Below are 23,630 nucleotides of genomic sequence, written 5' to 3'. Positions count from 1 at the left end.
TTTTCCAGCAACACATTTTCAGCTAATATTACTGGCTAGCCTACCTTCATATTTGATCCTCTCCTTCCTTATTTCTCTCTGTTATCCTCTGTTTGTTTTTGTAGCCTTCCCAATCTTCTGATTTCCCAGTGCTCTTGGCCACTTTATATGATCTCTCTTTTTTCTTTAATACCTTTCCTGACTTCCTTTGTCAGCCATGGTTGTCTAATCCTTCCCTGGATAATCTTTCTTTTCTTGGGGATGAACCTCTCTACAGTGTCCTCAATTATACCCACAAACTCCTACCATTTTTGCTCTACTGTCTTCCCCTCTAGGCTCTGCTTCCAGTATATTTTCATCAGTTCCTCTCTCATGCCCTCATAATTACCTTTATTTAACTGTAACACCATTACATCTGATTTTGCCTTCTCTCTTTCAAACTGCAGACTGAACTCTACCATGTTATGATCACTGCTTCCTAAGTGTTGCCTTACTTTAAGATTTTCTATAAAGTCTGGTTCATTTCGTAGCACTAGGTCCAGACTAGCCTGCTCCCTTGTGGGCTCCATGACAAGCTGTTCCAAAAAACCATCCTGTAAGCATTCCATGAATTCCCTTTCTTTGGATCCACTGGCAACATTATTTACCCAGTCCACCTGCATACTGAAGTCCCTCATGATCACCGTGACCTTGCCTTTCTGACATGCCTTCTCTATTTCCTGGTACATGTTGCACCCCTGGTCCTGACCACTGTTAGGAGGTCTGTACATAACTCCCATTATGGTTTTTTTGCCTTTGTGGTTCCTCAATTTCACCCACACAGTCTCCACATCATCCGACGCTATGTCATTCAGTGTCATAGATTTAATTTTGTTCTTAACTAACAAGGCAACCCTGCCCCCTCTGCCCACCTCCCTGTCTTTTCGATAAGTTGAAAACCCGACGTACCCTCATTGCATTAGAGCCAGTCTCAATACCAGAAACTTGGCTGTTCGTGTTACGTTGCCCTGAGAATCCATCACCCCCTACATTTTCCAAAACAGAATACCTGTTTGCTGCCTTATACCTGCATTAGCTGCCTAACTCTCTTACATTTCCTCGAGTTAACCCATCTATGTGACTGTATCTGAGACTTTTGCCCCTTCCTATAACTGCCATCCATCACACACTGTTGCTGTTGCAAATTCCTCATTGCTTGTAACTGTCTCTCCATTCGATCTAATAAGATTCGCAACCAACAGCATTTCTGGCACATATAATCTGCAGTAACCCTTAAACTCTCATTAAACTCCCACATCTGACAAGAAGCACATATCACTCTACTAAAGGCCATTTTTGTTCCTTCACAATCTACAGACCCAGAAAATAACACTGTCTTATTCCTCTACATACACTGCCCCCGGTTAAATTAATAGTTATGGCTTATATTTTAAGTTTAATCAAGAGACATATATCCAAAAACATACAATCAAGAAAGAACCCACTCTACTCACTACTGCAGACTTCTGTTGATTGATTAGATTTTAAAAACTCTGTTTTAATACACCCTCCTCCTCTGCACCTACCCATTGCAAAATTATTCTTGGCATTGATTATAATATTGGCTCCCCTTTCAGAGATGTATCAGATCACATCCATGATATCAAGGACAATGTCTGCTGTGCTTGACATGTTGGCATCATCACTTATATGATGCAGACATACTTAATTGTCAGTAGAAGACATAAGAACTGTGACACGTGTTTTATGACAGGGACCTAGATCTATTCTAGATAGTCCTGTGAGGACATTGTTACTTAAATTGCATCAAAATAGTATTCCGTCCAATGGCATAAGGTCTGTAGTTCACATACAAAGACAACATATTGATGCTCCCATAAAGACTGAGGACATCAGTTGAAAGCTAATTGGGATCACACATAGATAGCTGAAGCAAGGTCACATGGTCTCAAATACATAAACACCACTATGTGCAGTTGTTGAGGATATATTTGCCGAACTGGGAATTCGATTTGCAGACATTTTGTCCCCTTTCTAGGTGACATCTTCAGTGCAGTGGAGCCTCCCGTGAAATGCTGCTGTACTGTGCCAATTGGAATTCTTTTGGTTTTGTTCCCGCTGGCACTCATTCACAGACTCCATCAATAAACAGATTGACCTAAACCCAATATACTGACCACTGCAACAAATAACTGGAACCGGCAACTGGAGGCAACGGGAACAAAACTAAATAAATTCCAACTAAGACAGGACAGCAGTACTTCACAGGAGGCTCCATAGCACTGATGATGTCACCTAGTAGGGGATGAAACTTCTGCAAACCAAATTCCCAACTCAGCGCACATACCCACAACAGCTGTAACTGGCACGTGAGCTACAAATCTTTACACAAACCTTGACCACTTTATGTTCCTGTTATCCAACAATAAGAGTAAAAAATTTGCAGATGCTGGAATCCAAGATAGACAAGCAGGATCTAGTAGACGACTATAATAGTGGCATGTAGAGTGGGATTCATCAATTACAATAGGTCACAGTAAAAAGCCATTCAGTCTCCTGGTCCTGGGCCAGTCCATTGAAAAGGGTTATCTAATTAATCTTACTTCCCCTTTCGGATATTTAGCTTAGGTTCTACTGCTATCTTGTTATAATGCTGCTGAGTCTTTAATTCTCATTTTAATTAATAATTTAATGACACTGTACATATGGTAAAAAATGTACAGCTGTAAAATCCCAAACACAAACAAGTTTACATTTGAGGCTCATTAGAAGAACGTACACATGCCTCTAAGGAGGAACTGATACATTCAGAGGAATGTGGACTGGACGCTCAAGTGGAACGGGGACAGCCAGTGGGCTGGAGACTCAAGCAAGAGAGTTGTTGGACTGGGGAGCGGTGTGGGTGGTCAGTGGCTTGTGAGCCCGGGCAGACCACTTGTGGAAGACCCTTGCACTGATCTACTGAAAGTCTGTAATCCTTATTTTTTAACATTTATTCTCATTTTTCTAATTTATACGATGAACAACTGTAAATAGCATAACTTTGTTTTCCTTTCTGTTTCCCTTTATTTTCTGTAGTTTGTATCTGAGATCTGTACCGAGGTATTTTGTACCTAAGATGATGCCATATGGGGCAACATTGTAAACTTTTCACTGTAATCCTGTACTTCGAGACTTTGAGTACATGTGACTTAAAGGATATTAGATTCTGACAAGTGGTAGGTAATTTTGACAAATCGCATTGAAATAGTCGATGGAGTTGCTGTAAAGAAACTAATTTGGACCAGTAGACTTTAATAAAGAGTAAAAAATAATTTGTAAAGCACTTTAAGACAATGAATTATCTTTGAATTGAGCTTAGCAAGCTCCCATAAACAGCAATGTGATAAGGTAATCTAATTTACTGATGTTCCTTGTGGGATGAATACTGACCAAGACACCAGTAGAACTCTTCAACTCCTCTACTTTGTACCACCAGATTTTTCACGTTTACATGAGAGGGTCTGGATTTAATATTTAATCAGAAAGACAATGCCCCTGACAGTGTGGTAATCCATTGATCAGCACTAAACTGGAATGACATCCTAGAACTTGAACTCAAATGTTTGAGTGGAGCTTGAAATTCTGACCAGGAAACAAGAGAATCGTCAACTTGATCCTGTTTGAGACAACTTCCCCTTAAATTGGTCTTGCTGCCGGGAGGTGGGGATTGCACATTGGCTTGAGTGAGAATAATGTGGATGCAACTTTCACTCCAGGTTTTAAGTACAATGGAATCTGATGTTAAGAGCAGAATCAACAGTGAAGTTGCGAAATGTTCAGACTGGAGTTTGCACTTCGTTCTATTTGCCTTAAGTGTTATGTTGCTTGAAGATCCCATTATAGTATTCGATTAAGTAAGGCGGGGAGGGTGTGTGTGTGTGAGAGGGTGTGTGCTGGCCGACTGCTCAGTATCGCCAGCTTTTCTCTACTTTTTTTTGTCTTTTGTATTATGCTGACTTTAATTCCACCCTTAACAGCACCCCGCGCCCCAGAAACATGGTAATATTTTACAAGTGGCGGCAACATAGGTATATTCAATATTCATCCCCGCGTGTTGCAATGGCCATGAATGGATGAGGAATGCGATGCCACCTTAGTGCTGGTGCCAGGGCTGAATCTTGTACATGTCTCCTTCATGTGGCAAAGTTGGTGGCTATTGATCTGCAACGACCCCGTTTTGTTTTAATCCCCAATGACCAACTCAGAACACGACTAGGTGGAGTTAATCCGGAAATGACCCCCTCCCTGTGAGTGAGGCATGCACAATTGCCGAAGGGGGTTCAGCAGTTTCTGCAGCTGCGTGCTGAGGAAGTAGGTGGGACTCAATGCATGCATTCAGAAGAATGTTTTTTTTCAGCAAACCATCCACTTAAAGCACTAAGAAAGTACTGACGCAGGATGCACTTTGTTAAAGAAGGATCAAGGTTCCAGTCGATTGGTTGAAAATATATGCACCGAGCATCTCCACACGTCGAGTTGGCAGAATTATTCATTGAGTAGAAGCAAAGACGTGAGGATCCGGCCTCTTTCATCCACCTGGACAGATTGAGTCAGAGCTCTCACTTACCCACGTTTAATCAAGCCCCGTACCAACGATGCAAGGGGGCGGCAGGATTGGCGCGGAGAGCTCTGTCATCCGGGTTAACTCGTGAACAAAACCGGGGACCAGTTGGATCCGTGAGTGAGACTTCCCCTGCACCGGGGAACCACGGGCGAGGAAGCTGCCGCTGTTGTAACTCGGGATTAAAGGGATTCTGGAGACAACGGCGCCTCTCTGCTCCGCTTCACGTCAAACACTCGTCTGTTTTCTTTTCCCCTTTCCTCACCAGCTTCGCTATCGTTGCTGATTGAAATTCTCCGTTTGCATTTTCACAGTTCGTCTTTTTTTTTAAAGAAAACGGCTGCAAGGTCTAGACTGGCAGGTTGCTTTGCTGATAGTGATTGATGGCAATTTGATTTCGAGATACCAGTAAGTGCTCTGATTTTCTGAGGTTTTTTTTCCTGGTGTACAGCGGTCATCAGGCATTGAATTAGGAGACCCGCAGTCGGGAATAGCCTCCAACTATTTAAATCGCACCACATCTCTTTACGGGTTGCTACCCTTTTTTTAAAATACAAATCTCGGTTTCCTGATCGTCGCTTTTGGTAAAATGCATTATAAAATGACCCAAAGGCCTGGCAAGACAGCATGCAAATACGCTGTCTCCAGCAGGAGTTCACTTATTTGATTATTGCAGTGTTGCAAAATACTGATTAAAATCTGACGTGACTGTTTTCTTTCTTTTAAAATGGCAGGATATATCTAGAGATCGAATAGAGCTCCAAAGTATATTACTTGTAACAGAGCCATTTCTGATTCTTTCCTGCTGTGTACTGATCCGATCCTTTCGCCCTGAAACTTTTGAAAATGGAACTGATTTTTTTTTATTTTCACACACAACCTGGCTATCGCGCGTACTATTTTCCAACCGCCCACAGAACGGTTCCTTGCTGAAGATGCACTCAGTCCTTGCGGTGCTGCAACCTTCATTCATGCCTGGTCGCTCCCAGTGAGCACACGACCGAGGGCCCGTTTTCGGCTGGGAGAGTACACGAGGTTAGCGTAAACTGTCCCAATCTAAAATGACCGACCCCCCCAACTACTACCAATCAGATTGGGTCAAATGCAAGCACGATTTCTTTAAAATCTGCACAGAATTGGTGTCTCAAGTGTTCTGTTGTGTCAGAGAAGGAAGCGCAAGGGCGAGTTTGAATTCAATTTAGCGTAGGCGAGGCAAAGATTAATTGGGTTGAGAGAAATAAATGGGGTACTTGGTGTGTTTGTCTTGAGATTAAACTGATTCTGATCGCGTTCAAATTGCAGTGGAACGACGCGCTACAATGCAGCCAGCGCCTGGCGCTTTAAGGTTCGATAGTATACGGCCCCTGCAATATGGCTGATCGGTTGGTTTAGTTTTAGTCACAATTTTAATTCGGTGGATTGCGGTGTAACTCCCACGCCCCTTTTTTTCCTGCCGTGCAACCCCTTCGCTCCCCCCGCCCCGGGCCTTCTATGCAGTGTGCAGCAGCAACAGGCTTTCTTCCTCCAGCCCCGGGGCTGGGATGTTATATCTGCAGTTCATTCATTTGTCGGCATCTCTGACAGACGCCTCGTCAGGCAGCGAAACAGCCTTCAGTGTCCACCGAATTGTACTTCCCAGGGGTTCAGATCCCGACCCACCCCGAGACTTATAAACGCAGCGTGCCTTTTGCTAATTTCACGATGGTTTCAATGTACATCCCTTTCGTTTCACCAGGGAGCGCTCAACCGAGGGATATGCAGTTCAGCATCAGAAAGACGCTTCAGAGCGTAGTTTTTCTGCATTTTCTCAGTCTCGTTTAGGGAAAATCAATCCAATACTTAGCTACTCTGAAATGAACAAACCGTCCGCAGATAAATAAAGAGTGAAAACTGCCTCAGGACAATTGTATGAATCTCAGAATTGGAATTCGATCTGCCTTGTTCACTCCCTGCTGTCCATTTGACGCCCACTTACGAGCCTGTTGTGGCTGAGAATTGGGTTCAAACAGTTTCGCCTAACAAAGTTGATTCCAGCAGGTTTTGCCATTGGTGCTAATCCCGCTAGCCTTTCATTATCGGGTCGGCTCTGAACTGCATGGCGTTACGGGGCTACTCGGATCATCTAGTATTTACTGGATTAGTGGTGCTGGAAGAGCACAGCAGTTCAGGCAGCATCCAACGAGCAGCGAAATCGACGTTTCGGGCAAAAGCCCTTCCTGATGAAGGGCTTTTGCCCGAAACGTCGATTTCGCTGCTCGTTGGATGCTGCCTTAACTGCTGTGCTCTTCCAGCACCACTAATCCAGTATTTGCTTTCCAGCATCTGCAGTCAGTGTTTTTACCTCATCTAGTATTTATGCAACTATCTCCAGCAAAGTCCCATTGAAACGATAGGTGGAGGGAGCGGTCAAACCATCGGCTACAGAAATCTCCTTGGATGCTGCCTGAACTGCTGTGCTCTTCCAGCACCGCTAATCCAGAATACAGAAATCAAGTGCACAGCTATGGGAACTCAATTTCTCTCCATCCACTCCCAAACAGCTGGACGGAGGGGAGGGGGGATCAATGTGTATCAGACACCTTTCTGCACCTCTGAAGCTGCAAGCACAAACTGTTCTGAGAGAGTTAAAATCACACAACACCTGGTTATAGTCCAATAGGTTGATTTCAAAGCACTAGCTTTCGAAGCTCTGCTCCTTCATCTGATTTATAACTTAGTCCACCCCAGTCCAACTCCGGCTCCCCAAATCATGTTCTGAGAGTGGAACCTGTCGGACTGCGAATACCTCTAGTGGCCATGCCTTGACCAATTTGACTTATTTCTCGGCAAGGTAAAAACAATGAGTGCAGATGCTGAAAACCAAATACTGGATTAGTGGTGCTGGAAGAGCACAGTAGTTCAGGCAGCATCCAACGAGCAGCGAAATCGACGTTTCGGGCAAAAGCCCTTCATCAGGAATAAAGGCCAGCCCTTCCACCCGAGCTGGAGTCCACATTATGTGCAGAAGCATTTGAAACTTAAATTCGCGAATCGCGAATGGGCGGCACGGTGGTTAGCACTGCTGCCTCACAGCGCCAGGGACCTGGGTTCAATTCCCGCCTCAGGTGACTGACTGTGTGGAGTCCTCCCCGTGTCTGCGTGGGTTTCCTCCGGGTGCTCCGGTTTCCTCCCACAGTCCAAAGATGTGCAGGTCAGGTGAATTGGCCATGCTAAATTGCCCGTAGTGTTAGGTAAGGGGTAAATGTAGGGGCATGGGTGGGTTGCGCTTCGGCGGGTCGGTGTGGACTTGTTGGGCCGAAGGGCCTGTTTCCACGCTGTAATGTAAATGTAAAAAAAACGTAGAAACAGGGAAAGCAGGATATGTTCTCTTCACGTAGTTTGATGAAGCCTTTAATCATTTTGATATCCACTCCCTTGGGAAACGCAATGAAGCGAGTATTAGGCGTGGAGCGAAAGCAAAATTTCAGCTGTAACAAGATCGGATGGTAGTATTTGGGAGGAGAGAAATGGAGTTATTCGTGGTTTTCTGCCTAATATTTATTCCAAATCAACATGACAAAAATAGTCCATCTAGTTATTTTCATATTGTACAATAACAAACTCAAGCAGCAAAGTCATATTTCCTACATAACAACAGTGACGATGTTTTAAAAGTACTTCATTGGGTTATTTTTTGTGAAAAGCATTATATAAGCTTTTTTAAAAAAATAAAAATTGTTATAATAGTGTCTTGTGGCTGAACCTATTTTCATGTAAGTTTTTGAATGTAGCCAGTGTCCTTATTGTTGCATAAATCATTTAAATTATGATACAGACCAGTGATAAACTGGATATTATCTTGTGTGTATCTGAGATATATTGAAGACCCTACCTAGCCATCACTGCATGAAAAGTAACACCGATTCAAATTTACTTTAAATGCAGCATTATAAGGCAACAAAAGACGCCAAAGAAGGTTGATGTCAAAACAGTAGCATTGTTTAGTAATCTTTCACAAGTGGTGCTGCTGTCGTAATCACAAACAAGGGCTATTTACAAACGTTTGTTCCATCAGCCAAAATAGTCTACAATTTTCACTCGTTGACCTTCAGATTGGTGGACCCAATTAGCGATTTTGAGATGATGTGCATCATGACTGTATTTTTTAAATCAACTTGTTCAGGTATGTTTTAACACACCTCTTGAGCAAGTGGGACTAGAACCACTCTCTTCTGGTTCAGAGATAGGACACTATCACTGCACCACACAAAACTGTGAAATGGTTTCTAAGCCTATTCAGAAATCATAATTATTTTGTTATTCAGCATCATAAGACTACTGATCTGGTTAATTTATCCAATTTGAATTCAACCAACCAAATTAACTGACCATCTCTTTAGAGCTGCACTTCACTGCAAATGTTGACATTTTGAAGAGGTTGTATTTGACCAGATGTTTATATAACTATGTTATAATTGTTTTGAGGTAAAATGGTTTGGTTTGGTTTTTTTTGTATGAAGTCATTAATTGAAAAATATTTTTGATTGTCTCATAGGCATCCCTCTGCATAGAGAGTACAACAGGGAAGTCTGGCCTGATATTAGGCTCCTGCCGACTTGAACACAAGTTCACGACTTCGAAGCAGGAACAGTCTCAGTTTCCCTAAGCTCATCTCACAGGAGGTTGCTTGCAGCACCAAACCATACTTAGTTCACAAAGCATTGCTGGTAAACGTGCAATCTTTGAATACCCATATCAGGCTGTGTGTGAAGCAAAACGTGTCTGAATGAGGCGCCTGGTCCAGGAATTTATTGGGAGTTATGCTAGTAACAGCTCGGACTGGAGTTGCCCTATAAGTCAACCAGTACAATCTTATCTCATCGATGGATCAGTCTGGTCAGGATGTATTTGTTGTCACTAGTGCTTCCTCTTTGCAAAAGAACGAGAACTTGGATGTCGATTCTTTATTAATAGGCATTCCTCGGAGTTCTTTCCCAGGGCAGAGCCATGGTGGGGTACAAGTGGAAAACCATAGGAATGGGCAAACTCTGGCCAGGGAGCAGGTTGAGCCCATCAAAACAACAGACGTCAGTGGGGCAAGGAGAGCAACATGCATGCAAGATGAGCCACTAGTTCTCTTGGAGCAACACTATGGGACAGAACACGATTCAGGGCAGATACTTTGCCCAGGAACTAAGACACGACCGGAGGAGCCGGTGGGTCCCGGGTTTCGGACGGTCCATTGGGACCTGGGTGGAGAGACCTCCTGCTGCACTGGGGCAGCGGGGTGCGAAAGCAGAGAGGGGGTGAGTGCAGATCCAGCTGCAACAACTGAAGGATGGACTGAAGGGAGGAGAGACGCGGGGCATCAGGGCAGCTCTGACCATGGGGGAGCTGAGGGGTCGGACGGGGAGACGCCGGCAGGAGGTGGCGAGGAAGAGTCCAGTCAGGGGGACGGCAGCCCCGGCCCGCGGTCTTGCAGTTTCGGCTCGTCCCTCTGCTTCGCGGCGGCGGCCGGCGACGAGCAGGAGCGGCTGTCAGCGCCGGAGGAGCGGGTGGTGAAGAGCCAGCGGCAGATCAACAACAACCACCAGCGGCAGCAGCAACTCCGCGGGCCCCCGGAGGAGCATGGGGGCAGCTCGGTCCCCGTCCCTTACTGGAGCCTGGAGGCGGGCAGCGGAGGAGGAGGCGGTGGCGGCGGCACGGCCTCGCCCCCACCCCCGTCGGCGGAGGGCCCGGAGCCCGACCTGGTGATCGAGGTGTCGGGCCTGCGGGTGCGGGCCCACAAAGCGGTGCTGGCCGAGCGCAGCGACTTCTTCCGGGCGCGGCTGTCCCGCCAGTTCCTGAGCCTCCGCGGCGGCCTGAGCTTCGAGGCGCTGAGGCCGCTGCTCGACTACGCGTACGGCGCGGGCATGGCGGCGCGGGCCGACAACGCGGCCGAGCTGATCGCCGGGGCGCAATACCTGCAGATGCCGTGCGCCCTGCACTCGGCCGTCGACTCGCTCAAGGCCCAGCTGGAGCTCGGCAACTGCCTGGAGCTGCTGGGCCTGGCCAAGCGGCAGCGGCTGCCCGAGCTGCGGGAGGCCGCCTACAAGTTCATGAGCGACCATTACCTGCGGGTGCTGCGGGAACCCGCCGTCTACGGCCGCCTGAGCGGAGCCGAGCGGGAGCTCATCCTGAGGAAAAGGACGGAGCAGGCCCCGGCTGGAGCCTCGGCCTCGAGTTCTGCAGCGTCCGCCTCCGCCTCCTCAGCGGGCGGCGAACGTTGCCTGGTGCTGGTCGACCTCAACGAGGTGTACGAGCGGCCTTCGCCGGCGGGCAGCCGGCCGGTCAGCCGGGAAGGGAGTAGGCCGGAGAGCCCCGAGGTCGGCTCCCCGTCGGAGGCCGGGACGCCCCGGGAGGGCTCGGATGGAGGCGAAGACGAGGAGGCCGTCGCCCGCTGGCTCTACCGTCGCGACGCGTCCACCGAGAGCTGGGAGCGGCTGAGCCGCCTGCCCGAGGCGGCGGCGGACGCCCGGGGCTGCGGCCTGTGCACCCTGTACAACTACCTGTTCGTGGCGGGCGGCCTGCGGGGCGCCGGGCCTCGGGCCCGTCCTTCCGACCGCCTCTTCAGTTACAACCCGGCCACCGGAGGCTGGTCCGAGCTGAGGCCCATGAGGCAGGCCCGCTCGCAGCTGAAGCTGGTGGCCCTGGACGGCCAGCTGTACGCCATCGGCGGCGAGTGCCTCTTCAGCGTCGAGCGTTACGACCCGCGGGCCGACCGCTGGAGCCCGGCGGCGCCGTTACCCCGCGGAGGCTTCGCCGTCTGCCACCAGGCGGCCGCCTGCTCCGGCTCCATTTACGTGTCGGGCGGCTCGCTCTTCTACCGCCTCCTGCGTTACGACCCGCGGCGGGACGAGTGGCAGGAGTGTCCGTGCAGCAGCAGCCGGCGCCGCTCCGCCGACATGGTGGCTCTCGGCCGGTGGCTCTACCGCTTCGACCTGGAGCGCCGGGCCGGAGCTGGAGCGCCCCTCGCCGTGATCTCCCGCTACAACACGGTGGCCCGGGTGTGGAGTGACTGCGGCTCCCTGCTGCTGCCCGCCGCCGCCCCGGTGCAGCCTTTCCGCTGCGCCCTCCTGGGCCGCGACCTTTACTGCGTCAGCCGGGCCTACAGCCTGCGCTTCACCCTGACCGAGGAGGAGGACGACAACACCGGGGAACGGGGACGCCAGCGCCGCCTCCAAAGCCAGCAGCTCACAGCGTGCGCCGAGGCCAAGGGGGTACTCTTCCCGGTCGTCCTCACCTTCCCCGACAGGAGTTCGACCGCTCACCACAAGACGCCCTGAGACAGGCCCCACCCCTGTTCGTAGATAAGGAGGAAAGGGAAACGCCATTACCCCGTCCCCCTACTACCACCTCCCTCTACCCCCCCAGCCACAGCCTCCCTGTAAACCTCCTGCTCCCCACACTGCCTTCCTGTGCCCCCTGTAAACCTTGCTATCATCCGTGCCTCCTGTAAACCTCCCTGTACTCCTACTCCCCCTCCCCTCCTTGTGCCCCCCACCCCCACTGCCTCCTTGTGCCCCCCCACACTGCCTCCCTGTGCCCCCTGTAAACCTTGCTATCATCCGTCCCTCTTGTAAACCTCCCTGTACTGCCTCCTTGTGCCCCTCATCCTCACTGTCTCCCTCTATCTCCGACACCCCAAACCCACCCTGTACCTGCTGCCCTGTACCCTCCACCTCCACAGCCTTCCCGTACCACCATACCTCCCACCCCCCCAACTTATACCTCCTCCCGCCCCGCAACTGCCTCCCTGTAACCCGAGCCCCATCTGCTTCCCTGTGCACCCCCACCCCCACCCCCAACCCCAACCCCAACCCCAACCCCATCACTGTGCTTTCCCATCTGCTTCCTATGTCCCCTGCCTCCCTGTGCCCCAACCCACCCCCTCTCTATCCCCCATCCCTGTGCCTCCCCCCAACCTCCACTACCTCTCTGCCCCTGCATCTCTCCTGCTTCTCTGTAATCCTCCCACTGGCTCCCTGCTCTCCCCCACTCCCTGTATCCCTCATCCGCTCCCTTCCTTCTCCACTGCCTCATTCCCTTTCCCCCTCCCTCACTGCCTCCCTTTCCCTTGGCATGAAGCAAAGAAACAAGTGATAGCTGAAGTTTAGTGTTTTTTGTATCTTTTATAAAGTCATACCCTCTGACCATGGCATAACGATAATTTTGCTTCAAGTCAATCTGGCATTTTCTGTCAGTAGCTTTTTGTTTTAAAATATAAAAGGATAAAAGGGAAGTTGCTGGAGAAACTCAGCAGGTTTGGCAGCATCTGTGGAGACCAAAAGAAACAAGTTATGTTTTATAGTCCAATTTGCTTATTTGGATAACAACTGAAAAAGGGATGTGGTTGTGGACAAATGATTTTGACATCCCTACTGGCACCTTCTTGAGTGGGTGGCAAGCAGTATTGAGCACATACCCTTGCCCAGGCCAAAGTCTGTAACGTTGGAAACCGTTTCTTGCAGTCAAGTTTTGAGGTGGTTAGGGTGGTGGGGAAAAAAGTATTATTTTTGGCAATTTAGTATTTTTGTTAAAAATATATTGAATCAGATGTCTGTTTTCATCTCCTGATTTTTCATTTTGATTTTAAAGGAAATTAAAAAAAAGGAGGGGGTCACATAGTCGGCCAGTCAGAAAGCTATTTTGCATTATTGCCAAAAGTCAGAATTTATTCCCCAGCTGTGAAACACTGTTAAGTTTTGGTACTTGAGATGTGAAAAATGTCAAATCAGCGGTGAGTTAGTGGTGCAGTCAAGTACCCACTCTAAATTTGTGAGCACTGAAAAGTTTCTCAAAGTCTCTGTGATTTTGTTGGAAGAAATGAGGAATTAGTGATTAAATCAGAAACAAGCGAACTGATTTATCATTGTTATATAGACTGAATGCTAATCTGACTTTCTCAGATACTAATAGACCTGCTTTGTATTTCCAACATTTTCTATGAAGTAAACATGTGAAAGTTTGGGTTCATAGATTATCAATGACAATGCAATTATCATTCCAGGTTAAAGTGTTAAAACAAGAACTTGAAATATTGCTAAAATATGTGCATTTTGGATTGTTAATATGCCTATATTGAGATTAGTTGGATTTTGTGCATTGTATCTCTTGATATTTTTCTAAAGTCTGAGTAGGTGATTCTGACTTACAATGTCATTTTTTACTGGCTTTTTAACTTGTGACAGTGACTATTACTGCTGTTAAAGTTGACAGGGATGACACAACAATACAATTATGATGTGGCCATTAACCAAAGGAAATAATTAACTGAAAATGATTTAAGCAGCCTAGGCAATGAAAGTTAAGAGAATGCTCTAAACTTAGGTCAGGATTGAACCAAAATAATTGAAATCATGTTGCAGTGTGATATATCTAAGTTGTGGATTACTTTGTTAGCAGATATGCAAGTAATTTTAATTCCATTTAAGGTTTTACTTTTAATGGTTTGTATCTCTTCTGCATTCTTTGAGATTACTGCCTTGTAATTACAACCAAAAATGCACCCAATACAGAAGTGATCAGTTTGATATTAAAGAAGAGCAGTTGTAACATGCTGTCATTGCACAGCTGCTGAAGTTACTTGAAGGTCAATATTTGTCTATTTGCTAGTTATGTTTATATGAAAACTCTCTTTATAGCCAAGGCATTAAGAGTTTCTTTAATTCCTATAGAAATGGTGATAAAAAGAAATTCAGGAGAAAAGTTAACTTCCTACCGTGTAGACCAGCATACACTTGGAGAGAGAGAGAGAGAGAAAAAAATTTGGTATTGCTTGCATTAGCAGTCAACTAACTGAGCTAAACAATGAAAGCAAAACTTGAATAGTGTACAGTTATCAGTTTAATTTTTATCAACCAAGTTTGAAGTAGAACTTAAACTTTCACTGCGCAGTATTTGTTTATATTTACACTTTTAATTGGATGATTAAGTTTTTGTGCTAGCACACTGTTTTGTTAAGATTGTGCCCAAGAGGTACAATAATATTAGCAAACAAGGGCTAATTTGATGTTCTTGAGGGAAGAGACTGTACATAGTGCAGATTATGCATCCCATACAAATTGCCAGTGTTCTAAAATGTTTGCTTTACCCCATTAGGTTATGATGAATGTGTGGAATCAAAGGTGCAGCTGCTTGAGATAATCTTGCAAATTGCGATAAATCAGGAAATACAGAAGTATAGTTTGACTTGATGCATAATAACCATGATCTGAGTAAATTTATATTTATTATTACAGTCCATACAGTATAATATCTTAAACTAAGAAAATTGTGTACATCTTGAGTTTTCCTTTTAAACCATAAAGAATCCTGTTGCGCTGACCTTCCAGTGTCCTGATAGTAAGAGATCAGATATACCACTGAAGAAGAACCTCAAGCCCTCTTGGAAGTCCTGACACTGGGACTCCATGTGAAATAAGCCAGGAGATTTGAATTTCCAATGAACAATTCCCCTGCTTCCAGATATTCCGGAAAAGTGTCCAACTCCGTTATAGTTGGAGATCTCCAACAGTTCCAGTTTACTTAGCCTGGTTAGTTATCTGCGAAATGTGAGACAGGATAAAAACCTAGTCTAACTTCTAGGTAACTATGCAGTTCACCAACCTGATTACCTTATACCCATGCAAATCCTGTTCTTCCTTCACCACACCCCCCCCCCCCCCCCCCCCCCCCACGCCACCCCTGACCCCACAACCTATTTACTTCACACACGTATAATTTCTTTTGACAAGTAGCAGTCGCAAAACTCCACACCTCTTCATCCATTGCATCAAATATCTCAAAGTTTCACTCAAAGTTGACTTGTTATATCAATGCAAAGTATATAATGTGAAATCTACCTCTGTAACATTGGAAATTTGTAGTTGTTGCACATTTTCCCCAGCATTTGTATTTCAAGGCATACGGCATCCTACAGTATGCTTCATTTGTTAGATTTTGTTTTTCCCTTCATCTTGAAAAATGTTTGTGCCACAACTTGGTGGAAGATAGATTTGATACAGCATGGTCAGGCCATCTGGGACCTTGCTAAATTGTGGTTTTAAAAAATTGGTGTATCAGTTAAGATTTGTAGATAGATAAAGAACAGGGATAGATGCGAAGGCTATGGGACGAGTTGGAGTTAAGTCAGGTATAGAAAGATATATGGAAAAGATCAGATTAAGTGAAGTGAGATGAAGAACTTTGGAAATTTTCAAGAGCAACTTATTACCTGCAGGACTGATATTCATATTTCAGTTGCTTGAATTTTGGGTCAGAGAGATTGAGAAACGTTGGAAAATTGCAAATTTTATCACGAAAATGGTCATTGTTTAAAATAAATTTTGTGTAGAATTAACAAGGCAAATGCAGCAATTTCTTGGTGCAGGACTTTAGTCATGTTTCCATTTTCATGAGGCTGAAGGTGGAATAAATCCAGCATTTTGTGGCAATTCACAGTATATCTCTTCCTCAGACATAAATTACAGGTTTGTATATAAACTAATAACTGCCCAGTGGACTTGCTGGTACTTTCCTAGCAGAGTTTGGACCATGACCTCTGCATTGGTCATCTCTAATGCTGAGTTCTTTGACATTCTCATTAGCTTTATGTTGCAAGTGACAGCCAATAAAGGGATTTTTGAAACTTATTTTATATTTAAACCACTTAATAGTGCTTTGTCAACACCAGCTATAGTCTTCAAGCTTTCACTTACTATGTTGGTTCTCATTCCTTTCCCACTCTTTCAATATATCCACTTTTCATAACTTTAGAAGCTGAAAATACAAAAATGGCATGTTGCTATTTGACGACCTTTGAATCCTAAATTCCTTCAAACTTAAAAACATTCACTAGCTCGTGCTTCTTTTGTTAAGGTAAATGAAGTTCAGCTTTCTTTCAGTCACACGAATAAGGGGCAAGCCAGTCCTTGTTCATATTAATCTACACTGACCTTGATTAAGCTAAAGATTTTTCCAAACTATGCGTGTTTATAAATGGGAATTATAATAAGCAAAGTTGAATTAACTTAATTTTTAAAAAGTTAAAATTATGATGAATGAAAATACCAGTTTTGGCTGGATTTAAATTATTTTAGTTAATTGAGTTGTAAATCAGTGTGAAAAACCCCTAAACGAGGACCTGAACTGACCACATACATTGGAGACAAGTAATTTAAAACTCCCATGGGAAGTTTCATTGCTTGAACTTCTTTGAAGGGGTTTGAAAGAATAAACTTTGAAAGATTGATTGTTTCCATTAGCTGGGAAACTAATACGTTGGAGGCGCAGTCTTGCGATAAGGAGCTGATCATTTTGGACTGAGCTGAGGAGAAATTACTTTACTCAAAATGTGAATGTGTGGATTTCTTTACCCAGAGGGTGTTGGATGCTTCCATTTTATGTACATTTTAGTCTGGGGTAAACACTTTTGGTTTCTCAATACAGAAATTTGGGGAGAAGCCAGAAAGTGAAGCTGAAACCCAAGACTAACTGTAATAGCTCAGTGGACTCAATGGGCTATGTAGTCTACTACTACCAATTCTTGTGTTCAATATTCAATCTAGCTCAAGTCTGATGTGAACGAGTTTTAGTAAGTCCTTCACTTGAGGAATATTAAGGAAAACAGGCGTTCCTCTTCCTCTGCCTCATTTGAATCCTTCTCTGTTGATGCTTAATCGCATAAATGGCAGAACTTTCCTGTTCTGGGAAAGTTGTAGTTCATCATTAGCTACTACCAGCTGTACTTTATACTGCACAACTAACAGCCCCAGACAACCGCTACAATAAAAATTTAGCCTATAATCATAGATGTTCTCCTGGATCATGGCGGGAATTAAGTTCTACAGTCAGTATCTGTGAATGTATTTAAAGTCTTAGAAAACGCTATTTTTTTCCTTTTGTTTAAAACAGGACAGATTTTGCTAAAATGATTCATTACTGGATTTGTTGCTTAAGTATACAGTCTGATCATGAATATACCTGTATTGTTTCCAGGATAGCAGTTAAATTTTTACAAGACTGGAATAATTGCAATAAGAACTGAGTTTATGAGAACATAATATCAGTTCCATGCTTTTAAAATCTAGCAGCATTTTCCATGCTGGTTCTTTTTCACATTTGCTTATTTGTTTGGCAAAGTAGGTTTTTGTTGCAATGATTTTTGTGTGAATGTGGCTTTCAGCATTATAGAGGAAAATTCTTCTGTGTACTTAGTATAAACTGTTTTATGATTTTATATGAATAATTTTCTTCCTCCACACTGGAAAATGTTAATAAAATTTCATGAACAGCCATGAAATGGTTCTGTTAGGCAAAGCCAAAATATTCATAAAATCAGTTCTGGAAATGAGTCACCCCAGGCAAATGCTCATATAAATTACAAAAGACATAGCCTAACCTCTGGTAAATATGCCAAACGTTGAGAAGGCCTGTTCATAATATCCCTTGTATTATTGAAGGTCCTGTCTGTTTAAAAGGAGCATAAAACAATTGATGTATATTTTTCTGCAGATGTTGTAATTAGTTTCAGATTATTGGATGAAGCCAAATTTTTTCCACTCATGATGTAAAGTCTTTTTAAAATTCGTTGTTTATTGCTTCTATAGGTTACTCTCATTCTGACCAAGGGAATAAGCAGCTAGCCTGATTTTAGTGGTTCATGAATGCTTCTGTTGAACCTGTTGCTTGGAGATGACAGGATTGCCTGGGGTGTACTGTCGTATATTCTGATCTCTCTTCCTTCTCCAAACCTACTTGTGGTGAAGCACTTTCCTCTGTCCACTAGGCAAGCAATTCAAAATAGCACGACAAACCTAGGGACTTGATATGTACCTGTATTGGGAAAGTGAGTTTTAATCATGATGCGCCTGTTTGTTTTGGGGGTGGATGGGTTACAATTACGGAAGTGTTGCATTAACATTTTGTTGCACTTGTGGAAATTTGGAATAGTTTTAGGGATTTGACAAATCAAAACATTTTGACCCAGTGTTTGATTGCTGTGCAACAACTCATCATTTGTTTCTGTCCCATCTTGTGTCCCATCCTGTCCCTTGAATGATTTCTGTACAGTCAACAACCTTTGTAGCACTTTTAACATAATAAAACTTCTCGTTGCTTCACAGAAGCAAAATGCGTAGCAAATGAGGAAAAGATTGAGTTTGGTGGTGAACACATGATGCAAAGAGAGATTTTGTTGAGGCTTTATTAGGATGATTATGATTAGATTAGGTTCCCTGCAGTGTGGAAACAGGCCCTTCAGCCCAACAAGTCCACACCGACCCTCCGAAGAGCAACCCACCCAGACCCATTCCCCTGCATTCACCACTAACTAATGCACCTAACACTACGGGCAATTTAGCAAGACCAGTTCACCTTACCTGCACATCTTTGGACTGTGGGAGGAAACCCACACAGACACTGGGAGAATGTGCAAACTCCACACAGACAGTTGCCTGAGGCAGGAATTGAACCCAGGTCCCTAGTGCTGTGAGGCAGCAGTACTAACCACTGAGCCACCGTGTCGCCCCTATGATAATGCAGTTGCAAAGAAGAAGGATTTCGCTAAGCTTTTCAGGGTGTTGGACCAAAACGTGTGGAAGGTCAATTGCGAGCAGAAGGAATTTCTTGAACATTGTACACGGTTGAAGCATTGACATTTAATGAAATGTGAATACATTTACTTGTGATATCAGCTATCATGTTGTAATGTCAGTGGCACAATCCTCAGCAGTAACAAAAATCACAGAGTCACGACTTCCCATAATTTTCACAAACAGTTGTTTTCTTTGGGAATTGCTAAGAATTTGCTTTGGCCTCTTGTTATGGTTCTTCAAGTCTAATTATGGAATCTGTTTTGCTGAAATATTTCTTTCTAATTTATGGTTTAACATCATCTAGAATAGAAACATAACATGTTAAAATTCATATTTTTACGTATTTTTTATTTGGAATCAATTTAAGAATTGAAAGAGGAAACTATCAAATCATGTTCTTTTTCCCCTTAAAAGCAAAACTATTTTCCCCAAGCTTTTCACCATTTTAATCCATCACCAGAGAGTTAATATTTTCAAATCAAGGTCAAAGCATCTTGACAGTACATTTCATTGCTGTATTTGTGCACTAAGTATACATGAAATGTGTTGTGCTACCTTTTCTGTACCATACTGTGTCTAATGTCATCTATAATGGAACTTCAAGCAGATTCAGTAGTCTGTTGTACGTTATCAGTGTGCATGTGGGATTGATTTCAATCATTTTAATATTTTTTGAACAGTGACTTAAGCTGAATTTTGTTTAGTGCTAAATTATGGTGTGAATCCAAAAGCATCGGAAATGCATTCCAATCCAAGTAATTCCTTATATAAACCCAAACAATGTTATAAACTAGGATTCTGCCCTTGTGTGCTAATGTTGAAGTACAGAGTTAACCATTGACTGCTGAACCACGAAAAATGAATTTGGGCTGTGAAATTGCATATAGTCTGTACAGGGTTGTCTCACAACTACCAAGTTCCAAAATTGTCTGTTTTTAGTTATGCCACTTTTTTTTTAAAGAAGCCCTTACCAATAAAACCCATTTACCTCATTTGTTTGGTACAAATGTGCTCACTTTCATTATAAATGATTTGATTCAAAGGAAAAGTTTTGACTACTCCGTTGTATTGCATATGGAGATTCTGTTGTCTTCCCGCTTGTTTATTTTGTTCTCGTACTTAGTTTTCTGACATTATTTATGTACCATTTTAAGTCAAATTAAACCTATTTTGATGCATCCTGTTTCTAGGCATTAGGGATAACTAAGCCGTTTGAATAATCAATGTTGATAAATTAATGACTAACCAAATGGCATTGCACTAATTAGTCAGAAAGCTAACTTTTTCATGAAATATTACTGACACAGCAAGTTGACCAAGTTTTGTAGTTATCTTTTGTACAACCTGTTCAGATTTTTTTTGCACCTCTGGAGCAGATAGGGTTTGAACCCAGACATTCAGGCCCAGAAGTAGGGACACTATCACTGCACCACAGGAGCCCTTCAGTCAGCTTTTTTGTACTATGATTCCAAATCCAAGCTAATATTTTGCAAGCTGTCTGTGGAAGGGATGTAAATGCTGATACTTTGCTGGAGTAAATTGGTGTGACCCTTAGCATTGCCAATATCCTTGTTGGGTCAGTAAAAATATTTGGCAGTGCATTTAATACATATTTAAATGGTTGTTTTGCACTGTAATAAGCTGAGCAAAATCCCTTTCAGTTTGAATGATTTCAATGATTTTTTAATTGCAAAAATATACTATATTCATTGTACAGAACTGCTTCAGTAACTCTCTTTGCATATGAATAACAAACAAACAAACAAACATGGGAATGTCATATTTCCTTCAGTGATACTGTACATCCAACCTTTGGTCTGTTTTTGTTGAGTTTAGGTGGTTTTGGGTAAACTGTTGTAATTCCATATCAGTCATCGTGTCACCTTACTATTAGGGTGGATTCCCATGAAGGTGGAGGAACGTAGTTAAAGATGTCAGTCAAGTGAACAGCTTATAGCTAAAGCATTCCCTAGGGACAATAATTTTTTATTTGCAGCAGGTTGGAGGAGCTTGACTGAATATATGGCATCATGTGATGATGATATTACATTGCAACCAATTAGGTTTCCCTTGTACCCAGATTTGAGAAGACCATATTTTAACTGATCTTTGGATATTATACCTTCAGCTACTGGGACTAGGGAATTACCTCTTCAATTTTATGTGGTCTTTTATTAAGCTCTGCTCATGTACAACGTTGATAGACTGCAGCAAAACCTCACTGTTGATACTAAATGTGGTAGGTGAATACACTGTGAATGACATTACGATCAACCAGATCATAACTGAGGCAGGTATAGAATGCCTGTGATTGAATTATTCCCTCAAGCTGTCTCTTCATCACTTGTTATACTCCTAATGCATTGTTTTTGTTTTAAATTACAACTTCCTTTAAACTGCTGAATACCAATGAATTGATGTTCCACGTAATATAAAAGTCGTAAGGGCTTCAAACAAGTGGATAGGGCATATCATAGGAGTCATAGTATAGTGATGCCAGATTTCAGAAAAAATATGCAGCACTATGTTATGTGTTTTGTAGATGTTTAAGGTACAAGCTGTTGAACCCTAAAATAGAAAATGTGTAGTGCTCAGAGTTTGTGTATAATAATAATGGAAGCTGAACAGTTATTTGAGACTGTTACTAAATTTGTGACTCAGTGATTCAAACTTGTATATTATAAGTGGAAATACAAATGTTTGCCTATTGCACTATAAGTGCAAGCAATGCATGTGGTGCCAAGTGATTTCAGGTATCAACCTCCTAAAGCCTCAGCATGAAAATAGAGGTGAATGGCAGACAGTGGTAAATGTTCACATTCAATTCCATTACGGTGTGGATTCTGCTCATACTTTTAGAAGTAACACTGAAGTATTTTCAGACTTGTTAAACTGACAGATTTGAAGTGTTTTTTACAATATTTTGGATCAAACTTTATCTATGATAAAAGCCAATTGAACTGCAAGTGGAAGATGATCTTGTGAAGATAGAAATTTCAATATATTTGACAATTAATGGTGCAGCCACAGTGATCATCGTTAAGCACTGGAATGAGCAATTATGTGGACAAAAACAAGCTCTCGGTTCATTTTGCCTCCATTTCCCCAAGTACTTTACTCTTCTAAACTAAGTCAACACTACTTGGATACAATGTGCAAAACATAATTGAATGACAATTGATACTTTAAATCAAGAGGTGTTAGTGATAATTAATGGTTCCATGATTATCTAAACACAGCATAATTTAATGTAGAATTCTCTTTTTAGTGTTCCCTAACAAAAGTGTAAAATTATGAAGGAAAAATTGATTCACCCTGGATTGAAAAGAATTATAATGTTTACGTTGGTAATTCTATGAACTGCCACCAGTTCTTTCCATTTCCTGTACAAAGGACTATGTACCATTTTGGTAGACTGTTTGGGTCAATTGTAAATAATGCACGGAGATTTTACCATCTTGTGAGAAGAGCTAATGTTAAAGGCTTAAAATGCACTGTGCAGCTTAAAGCATTTTTCTTAATTGTTTTTTGATGTATTTATTAACCTTTCATTTATGGACATTGTAAACTTTGAGTAAAGTGTAAAACTTTAATACAGATGACTGCAATTTAACAGAACTGATGTTGTAATAAAGAGCTTAAATGCTGTGACAATTTTTAAACCTGTTTGTTGGATGAATTCCACAAGAGTCCCATTTGCATAAATGTGAGAGATTTTCACAATTCTTTAATGCACTGTCATTCTTCCTGGCAGGACTTCTGACTCTTAATAAATAATAGCCTCAATTTCTAATTCTGTGTTGTATGTCAGCATTGTCATTCTGTTTTATGCAGTATCATAATTAAGGATAGCAACAATTGAGTCAAATGGGTAACACAGAACCAGAAAATCTGTTTACCATCTCTTGATTTTTCTTTCTAACTTTCTTTAAGTCAATAAAGAACAGTAGAGCACAGGAAGGGGTCATTTTGGTCTACCAAGCCCGAGCTGAGTCACGATGTCTCAGAATGCTCCACAAGTAGTCATTACTTTGAAAAGCAATTATTGTTGCAAAATCCCACAAATAATAGCCAGTTAATTTGCTTTTAATTGGTGTTGATAAGGGGAGCAATGTTGGCCAGGGTAAGGGAGCACCTTTTCAATAATGTGCTAGCTCTTAAGCGCACATGGATAGAAGACATCTCAGTATTTTGTCTGGAGTCAAAGACAACTTTAGTAAAGTGGTACTTGCTCAGTACTGTGCTGAAAAGTCAGCTGAGAGCAGTACACATTCAGTATAGATGGCTACTTTTGCTATGCAATTTTCACTTTGTGTTCACTGTCTGGATATGTCTTGGTGTCATATCTTTATGTTCCACAGTGGGATCCCTAGTGGAAGTCTATCTATAAGGCACACCTCCCTCTTTCTATCATAGATCTGGATGGAGTGTGTTGTATATAGCAGTCCTATGCA

The 23,630-nt window shown here is 43.1% G+C and overlaps 1 protein-coding gene across 1 annotated transcript; it reads left to right on the top strand.

Annotated features, from left to right (window-relative positions):
- Positions 1-4,244: 4,244 nt before the first annotated feature.
- Positions 4,245-22,969, top strand: kbtbd11 (kelch repeat and BTB (POZ) domain containing 11). Its single transcript, XM_072560770.1, has 2 exons — positions 4,245-4,990; positions 9,117-22,969. Exon 2 carries the CDS (start codon positions 9,445-9,447, stop codon positions 11,884-11,886), a length of 2,442 nt encoding a protein of 813 aa, XP_072416871.1. The 5' UTR covers positions 4,245-4,990; positions 9,117-9,444; the 3' UTR covers positions 11,887-22,969.
- Positions 22,970-23,630: the final 661 nt, after the last annotated feature.

Source organism: Chiloscyllium punctatum, chromosome 3, assembly GCF_047496795.1.
Source record: "Chiloscyllium punctatum isolate Juve2018m chromosome 3, sChiPun1.3, whole genome shotgun sequence".
Taxonomy (NCBI): Eukaryota; Metazoa; Chordata; class Chondrichthyes; order Orectolobiformes; family Hemiscylliidae; genus Chiloscyllium; species Chiloscyllium punctatum.
This window is presented reverse-complemented; position numbering and strand designations above follow the sequence as displayed.

Coding starts and splice junctions, on each gene's coding strand:
- kbtbd11 (XM_072560770.1), top strand. CDS start 9,445: ATGGATCAGTCTGGTCAGGATGTATTTGTTGTCACTAGTGCTTCCTCT.